General features: G+C 42.9%; 1 protein-coding gene across 3 annotated transcripts in view; it reads right to left on the reverse strand.

The window, feature by feature from the left end:
* Positions 1-9,056, reverse strand: part of alcama (activated leukocyte cell adhesion molecule a) — a 74,512-nt gene extending 65,456 nt beyond the window's left edge. For all 3 annotated transcript variants that reach the window (XR_002875484.3, XM_023967835.3, XM_023967836.3), the window contains exon 1: positions 8,481-9,056. Coding sequence is in view for 2 of the 3 variants with exons in the window: in XM_023967835.3 (XP_023823603.1) it covers positions 8,481-8,538 (58 nt within the window). In the remaining variant the exon portion in view is untranslated. The remainder of the gene's footprint in view (positions 1-8,480) is intronic.
* Between the last annotated feature and the right edge of the window lie 230 nt (positions 9,057-9,286).

Below are 9,286 nucleotides of genomic sequence, written 5' to 3' on the forward strand. Positions count from 1 at the left end.
AGGAGTTGTTTAATCTAACTGCTTAACTGTTTATCTGTACATGGAATTGTATTTGTTTTTTTTACAATTGTTTTCCTTAATCTTTACAGGAAAATGCCATCTGATGTGTGGAGATATTTCACTGCAGCTAATTTAGAAGGAAAAGCTGTGTACATTTGCAAATACCGTGCCAAATCATATGTGAAGAATGCAACAAATATGCAGAATCATCTGGCCAAATGCATAAAGTTCTGACAAAAGACCCTCTACTTCTATTCGAGGTGAAAATGATGAATCAGACACCTTATCGATAGCAACAGCTCATGGTTCTCTTGAAATCAGAAGTTTTTTGACTCAATGGAGGAACGTACTCAGAGAAATGCTGATGAATGTCTTGCTCGCGCTGTGTATGCAACTGGTTCACCTCTGATGTTCACAGGCAATGTGTATTGGAAGAGGTTTCTGAATGTTCTTCTCCCAGCATACACCCCTCCAACCAGACATGCTTTATCTACTCTTTTGCTGGATACAGAGTTCAACAGGGTTCAAGTGAAGGTCAAGCAAATCATAGAGAAAGAAGACTGTATTGCAATCATCTCTGATGGGTGGTCAAATGTTCATGGGCAAGGAATAATTAACATCATTATCATCTCCACCCCTRAACCAGTATTCTACAAGAGCACAGACACAAGGGACAAAAGACACACTGGTCTCTACATTGCAGATGAGCTGAAGGCAGTCATCAATGACCTTGGACCACAGAAGGTATTTGCACTGGTGACAGACAATACTGCGAACATGAAGGCTACTTGGTCTAAAGTGGAGGAGTCCTACCCTCACATCACACCCATTGGCTGTGCTGCTCATGCATTGAATCTGCTCCTCAAGGACATCATGACACCGAAAACAATAGATACACTCTATAAGAGAGCCAAGGAAATGGTTAGGTATGTCAAGTTATAGCAGCAATCTACCTCACCAAGCAAAGTGAGAAGAATAAAAGCACCACATTGAAACTGCCCAGCAACACCCATTGGGGTGGTGTTGTCATCATGTTTGACASTCTCCTGGAGGGGAAGGAGTCTCTCCAAGAAATGYCCATATCACATTCTGCCGATATGGACAGTCCCATCAAGAGGATCCTCCTGGATGATGTATTTTGGYAGAGAGAGTGGTAAGCAGGCTGAAACCTATAGCAGTAGCCATTACTCAGTGAAGAGGAGGCCTCAGAGTSTGATGTTCAAGAGYTGGACATTGAGGAGGTCCAGGGAGAAGACAAGGAAGCCTGAGAGGAAGACAACCAAAGCTTTGGGGATCATTCAATATTCCCTTTATGTTGTTGTTCAGTGAAATCATTKCATGTGAAGAGTCAACTAATTTAATTAAAGTTTAATTCATAACTAAATTATTATTATTTTTTCCTTTGGAAAGATTTKATAATTTGCAATTATGTCMACTTATGATAAGGTAAAAGGTTTATGTTTCTAGATTTTGTATTGTAGATATGTAATAGTGGAGTATTGGCCATCACTATTGCATATTTCTGCTTTAAGGATGGTATCAAGAAATGTGGACTGGGGTTCGAAATGATTGACACCCTTGATAAAGACGAGCAAAAAGGACTGTATYAAAGAAATAATTTGAAATACTAAGCTCAGCATTTTAATTATGTATTTTATACAGTCATTTTCATTKATCTTTATCAAGGGTTTCAATAATTTCATACCCACTGTATGTCTGATGTCAAATAACATGATATGTCTGATCATCACTCTGATCATGTCTTATACACATCAAAGTAAGACATTTTGGGTGTCRGAGTGGCGCAACYGTCTAAGGCACTGCATCTCAGTGCAAGAGGCGTCACTACAGTCCCTGGTTCGAATCCAGGCTGTTTCACATCTGGCCGTGATTGGGAGTCCCAGAGGGCGGTGCACAATTAGCCCAGCYTCATCTGGGTTTGGCCYGGGTAGGCCGTCATTGTAAATAAGAATTTGTTCTTAACTGACATGCCTAGTTAAATAAAGGAAAAAATACATATACACATTTCAAATGGGGAAATCAACTTATTCCAAGATCTTCATAGTAGGCATTAAGGCTGTGTTTGATGTGCTAAAAGTATTAGACAAATGATTAGATTGGGAAAAAAATACCAAATTCGATTTGTGACCTTTTTCCTTAAAATGTCAGACATACAGCAAATGCCAAGAAAAGCATTTAACATGATTTTCTGATATAAGAGTCTTGCAATGTCGCAGGCAACAAGAGTTCCTCGATATGAAAACGCAGGAGATATGAATACCAGTGTTATAGCCACTCCTTTCAAATGAATCAGACTAAGCATTGTCCCCTTCATTCGCAAGCCTCGTGGAACCATATTCAACCCTAAAATAGCAAACAGCCGGTGCCAGTGGGCCATTGAGTTGAGCAGCTATAGCCCCATAAATGTATGTTCAGAGTAATTGGGTGCTTAGTGATCAATGGTAATCCTCCAACCCTACCACTGACTACAACATCAATACATTTATATTACCTGGCCTGTAATGAGCTAAAAGATGCTTCTAAAAGCCTGTATGCAGGGCACTTTAAGCATGTAGCCACTGACTAGAAACTTCCATGTAGGAAGCTTTCAACTGAACTCCAGCCCTGAGGCTGGAAACGTGTGCTTCGCTAGCCTGCTGAGACTGTGACAACATGACATGGAACACAGAGAGAGCAGTACTGTTGACTGCCTGCCAGAGTCTCKTTAGGATCAGTGTGCGGCAGGTGCCTCATTAATCCCACTCATTTCAAGAACAGCTCATGGCAAACTCACCCGTTGATTGACGTCTAAGACTGGGATAATCACCACTTCTTTCACTCCAGGAAGTAGTAAGCGCCTTTTCCCTCACCGACAGCACGGGAGTCCATGTCCAGTTAAGATTTCGTTGACGGCTATTGATTTCCTTTTAAGTGCTTTCTGACAGGTCGCCCTGAGGTTTTCACAATCTAATTCTAATAACAGCAGTCCGAGAAGGTGTAGTAGGAAGGCAGCAAACGTGATAAACTTCTGTAGTTGAACCTGATAAAGCACTGCGTGTGTAGGACTCAGGTGAGTCTTGCTCCCATTTAAAGCCTATCTTTCCAAATATTGCAACACACTGCTCTCCATTGTGTGATGTGAGGAGCCATGGATGAACAACCTAGCATCTTCAGAGTTCGAGAACAATACTCGGCAAACGCTGACTCTCGGTTAAAATGCTCCACCAAGAAGCTCTATTAATCCAATCTCCCCCAAAAACTATTTCTAAGCCTCTTTCGTACAACAGCATTGGACTCTGTGAAGAAAAATTATTATAAACTCTCTGAAAACATTGTTTTAATTGCCAGATAGGCCGTTGATGGAAACGGGGAGGGGGGGGGGGGGTGTACAGCAAACATTCAAAGGGATAAAAAAAACTGTTGTGTTTTAGTGAATTTAAGATCTTCCAAAAGTTGTTCTAAAGAAATTCTGATAGGAGGTCCCATCTCACCAGAGCTGAGATTTGCCCATTCGTAGATGAAGGGGGGCACCGGTTGAGCATCACCGCAGATGAGTGTGTGACATGGACAAAGAAATTCGCTATAAAAGCCTTTGATGGCTTGGGGTTTCACTCCATGTCCCTTTTTGCCCATAAGCAATTCAATACTCAAATCAAAATGAGGTGGTATGAAAACATGAGCACATTCCACTGCCTCCACTCTGGTGCTGGAGCCTGAATTTCCCCACGGAGTCGCTTCTTGGCATGGTGGACTTAAGCGAAGTTTTGTCTCCAGAGAGACATGAGCAAACAAAGTGTTTCACTTCCCCACTTTGATACAGTCACACGTTCCCAGGCAGTCAAATGACTTTTTACCCATGACATCACCGAAAGTGAACTTTCTGTCGCTCTGATTGGAAGACCAAAGTGCATTCCTAGATTGCTACCGGTGAATCATGCATTTGCTCACATGAAGTGAAGGGAAGAGGGAGGGTAGCCTATGCCTCTAGTTATTCCCCTTTCTTACCAGGAACATGACATCAATAGTGGTGTTTCGACAAGATAGTGATCAAGTTGGTTGTGGTTCCCCAATCGTTTAAGAACATGGAACAATTTGAGAGGCCAGAAACTATTATTTCTAAGGCCCATGACAGACAGCACTTTAGGAGGGTGCTTCAAAAAGACACTAAACTTTCCAAGAGGTGCTGGAAGTTTAAGGTAAAATACCCTTTGAGGTCACATACCCAGCACACCATCACACGAACTGCCCCAGTGATTGATGGAAACTCCCCCACTGTCCTGCTTAGCATTAATACTCAGTCATTGACTTCATCAATAAGTGCATCGATGACGTCGTCCCCACAGTGACTGTACGTACATACCCCAACCAGAAGCCATGGATTACAGGCAATATCCGAACTGAGCTAAAGACAAGAGCTGCCGCTTTCAAGGAGCGGGACTAACCCGTCAGCTTATAAGAAATCCCGCTATGCCCTCCGACGAACCATCAAACAAAGCATCAATACAGGACTAAGATTGAATCGCACTACACCGGCTCTGACACTCGTCAGATGTGGCAGGGCTTGCAAACCATTACAGACCACGAAGGGAAACACAGACGAAAGCTGCCCAGTGACATGAGCCTACCAGACGAGCTAAACTACTGCTATGCTCGCTTCGAGGCAAATGGCACTGAAACATGCGTGAGGGCATCAGCTGTTCTGGAAGACTTTGTGATCACGCACTGCACAGCCGACGTGAGTAAGACCTTTAAACAGGTCAACATTCACAAGGCCGCAGGGCCAGACGGATAACGAGGACGTGTACTGCGAGCATGCGCTGACCAACTGGCAAGTGTCTTCACTGACATTTTCAACCTCTCCCTGTCCGAGTCTGTAATACCAACATGTTTCAAGCAGACCACCATAGTGCCTGTGCCCAAGAACATTAAGGTAACCTGCCTAAATGACTACCGACCCGTAGCACTCATGTCTGTAGCCATGAAGTGCTTTGAAAGGTTGGTAATGGCTCACATCAACACCATTATCCCAGAAACCCTAGACCCACTCCAATTTGCATACCGCCCCGTCAGATCCACAGATGATGCAATCTCTATTGCACTCCACACTGCCCTTTCCCACCTGGACAAAAGGAACACCTATGTGAGAATGCTATTCATTGACTACAGCTCAGCGTTCAACACCACAGTTCCCTCATAGCTCATCAATAAGCTAAGGACCATGGGACTAAACACCTCTCTCTGCAACTGGATCCTGGACTTCCTGACGGGCCGCTCCCAGGTGGTAAGGGTAGGTAACATCCTCAACTCAGGGGCCCCTCAGGGGTGCGTGCTCAGTCCACTCCTGTACTCCCTGTTCACTCATGACTGTACGGCCAGGCATGACTCCAACACCATCATTAAGTTTGCCGATGACACAACAGTGGTAGGCCTGATCACCAACAACAACGAGACAGCATATAGGAAGGTCAGAGACCTGACCCTGTGGTGCCAGTACAACAACCTCTCCCTCAACGTGATCAAGACAAAGGAGATAATTGTGGACTACAGGAAAAAGAGGACCGAGCACGCCCCCATTCTCATCGACGGGGCTAACAGTGGAGCAGGTTGAGAGCTTCAAGTTCCTTGGTGTCCACATCACCAACAAACTAACATGGTCCAAGCACACCAAGACAATCGTGAAGAGGCACGACAAAACCTATTCCCCCTCAGGAGACTGAAAAGATTTGGCATGGGTCCTCAGATCTTCAAAAGGTTCTACAGCTGCACCGTTGAGAGCATCCTCACTGGGTGCATCACTGCCTGGTATGGCAACTGCTCGGCCTCTGACCGCAAGGCACTACAGAGGGTATTGTGAACAGCCCAGTACATCACTGGGCCAACTCCTGGGGCCAACTCCGACCCCACCTCTATACCAGGCGGTGTCAGAGGAAAGCCCTAAAAATTGTCAAAGACTTCAGCCACCCTAGTCATAGACTGTTCTCTCTGCTAACACACAGCAAGCAGGACCGGAGCGCCAAGTCTAGGTTCAAGAGGCTTCTAAACAGCTTCTACCCCCAAGCCATAAGACTCCTGAACACCTAATCAAATGGCTACCCAGACTATTTGCATTGCCGCCCCCCCCCCCCCCCCCCTTACACTGCTGCTGCTCTCTGTTGTTATCATCTATGCATAGTCACTTTAATAACTCTACCCACATGTACATATTACCTCTACTAACCGGTGCCACCGCACATTGACTCTGTACCGGTACCCCCCTGTATATATTCTCACTATTGTTATTTTACTGCTGCTCTTTAATTACTTGTTACCTTTATTTCTTATTCTTATCCATATATTTTTTTTTTTAAACTGCATTGTTGGTTAGGGGCTCGTAAGTAAGCATTTCACTGTATGGTCTACACCTGTTGTATTCGGCGCATGTGACTAATACAATTTGATTTCTCTCCGGTAACGGAAAACCAAAGCCATTTTACATGTCTGGGCGAGGTGGCTGGCGTTACCAGCACTCTTTCCACCTGAGGCTAAAGCAATTGGAGGTACAGTAAAACGCAATCGGATACCACACCCATTATCTTGCCAGCAACAACATATCACCAGCAGCCTTGTCAAGTGAATAGTTTTATTCCATTACGTTCAACAAGACACATCTGTGACTGTTATATAACATATTTCCACTAACACACATCCCAAAGGAATTGTAGATTTATACTTTTTCCAGTTTCAATGGAAAATGCAACCACCTCAGTGTAACATAAAATGTAATGTCAGTCAATCATCATTTCAACTTATAAATACTGTAAGGCACTACCCAACTCTGTAACTTAACAGATCAGGCCAGTATGCCATGAAACTTCTCAGCAAAAAAAAAAAAAAAAAAGTACAATGACTTGACAATTTTTCTATTACTATTCTCGAGAGGCTCGACTGAGCAACTACTCTCTGGGATGCAACATACCAACTTCAAACGTCATCCATCATGTCATAGGTAGCCTGGTGTGGCTTTCAGCATGGTTTAAATCAAACCAAAATAATTCTGGTGCCCGCCTTTCATGGGTCAGTTGGTTAACCAGATAAGTCAATGTCCAGACAGCCCCCTCTCCCTTTAACAAAGAGCAGTGCTGTTAACAGCAGGAGTGTGGAATGACAGATAATGCCAATGATAAGGAATGGAAAATAGGTGCTGTAACCCTGTTTTTCACCAAACGAATGGGTTAGGACAAACGTATTCAAATGGATTCGTCCCCATGCCACACTATGTTGCTGTAGTAACGTATATTCTTAAGCATTGCATTTCAATTACATCACATGCCTCCTCATATTGAATGCTGTTGGGAAAAAAAGATCCTCCTTCCCAAAAACACGTACACAATGGAGATATTAACACGTACAAGTGCCCGCAACCAAAAATAGCCACACTTAATAAAATGTATAAATAACGATAAAGCATCGCCAGATTATTGAAATAAAGTTCTAAATGACATGTTGATTTGCCCACATCAACATCACAAAGTAGGCTTGCGTTAGAACAGAGTGCGCCTATATACAAGTCTCATTGTAAAACCTCGTATAATGTCATTGTTWTATCAAGGCGTACCAAGGTATGTTAGGCCAACTCGCTGTCACTACAGTACTGGCTGACAGCCCCGCTTCCCTGCGGTATRGGGTTACATATGTACAGCCATTGAAGGCTCGGGAGTCCATACATTTGTGGCGGAACGGTACATATCAGGAAAACAAGCTGCAAAGGCAAGAGTCAACACAGCGATATAGAAGAGGTCCCATCGTTTTATTTCGAATTTAAAAAATAAACGCACACAGTTTTAAGATGTGAAACAAAACCAGTGTTCATTACAGGAGGGACACACTTTATATTAGATGAAAGCTGAGATCGAGACGAATCAGTAGATTCGCTAGCCAACTCTTGTACGTTCACAGAGCGATAGACAACAATGAATAAGCGCAGTCCACCAGGAAATAAGTCGCTTTAGGCATTACTGGGTACTTACTGTTCYTGGCCCTCTAACATAACATATAACATTCAATCCACTTAACGGTAACGTTCAACAATTAGAYRCCATCACAAAATGTGACGAGTGTGTCTCGTTTCAGAAGTTCATTTCATCAGTCGACTTGAGCCTACTCTACATAGGCTTCCTATACAGGTTACACACACGCACTCCCGCTGGTGTTCAATTGTGGTTGACTTTATCACTTTGTCTATTATAATCATCGTCATTAMGCCATATCAATAATGTTTCATTTAAAAGTTCAGAAACGAAAGTTTTTTTTAACGTTTTTTATGTAAATTCAAATTGCAATATTTTTTTAGCGGTCGAACTACAAAACTTTGATTAAACGTGTGATGTGTCACTTGGACAAAAACGTATTACACAATGTTGTTTGTGTTAAGATAGTCTAATAATAGGCTACATCAAATATGAAACTTCTGTATCTGTAAGTCGCTTTACACCTCGACATACCTTGTAGAAACGTAGCAGCAGTGGCGAGGGAAAGCAAGAACCAGGCAGTCGAATCCATCCTTCGAAATATTTCTTCCTCTCGAATTTACCTGTGATACTCAAGAAAACGTGAAGATAGCTTGACGCTATAATACTAATAATACTAGGTTTTTCCTCGTTTAGGAATTGGTTTCTCTACATGCGAATAGTGAAGAGCTTGATACGCGTATGAATGAGCAGGTGAAAGTACGAGGAGGAGCTATATCTCGCTGGAGGGCTGTGTGTTTTGGGGAGGGCTGGTTCCCATGACGAAATGGACGCTAGATTTCTTCAGCCAAGTAGTCTGACAAAAATACTAGGACGGAAGGAAATGTACCTAATTATAACGTCATAACGAGTCATGCACAAAAAAAATACAGTTGAGAGTAATATGTTCGTTAATGTGGAGACAAACGARGATGCATATGTTTTTGTCATCAAATTAATTTAGGAAAATCCTTATTTAGCAAGCTAGCTGACTAGCTAACATTAGCCWGCTAACGTTATCTAGCTTTATGGGCGTTGTGACACGAGTATGACATTGTAATTCGTGTTGTTTAATGTTTTAGGGACTCYTCGGAAAACCAGGCTGTCGTCTTGTGAAACAGTGGATATAAATAATCTAGCTAGCTAAAGCATTTACTGCAAATGTAAGGTACACTTTTGCTTTGCTGATATTTCCCATGCAATGCAGCTGAAGTAACGTAGCAAGCATCCCCACATTGTAGCCTGGTACATTGAATATATTCACAGATCATATACTCTACCTTGGCAAATAAAGGTGCGGT

This window comes from Salvelinus sp. IW2-2015, linkage group LG23 (assembly GCF_002910315.2).
Source record: "Salvelinus sp. IW2-2015 linkage group LG23, ASM291031v2, whole genome shotgun sequence".
Classification (NCBI taxonomy): Eukaryota; Metazoa; Chordata; class Actinopteri; order Salmoniformes; family Salmonidae; genus Salvelinus; species Salvelinus sp. IW2-2015.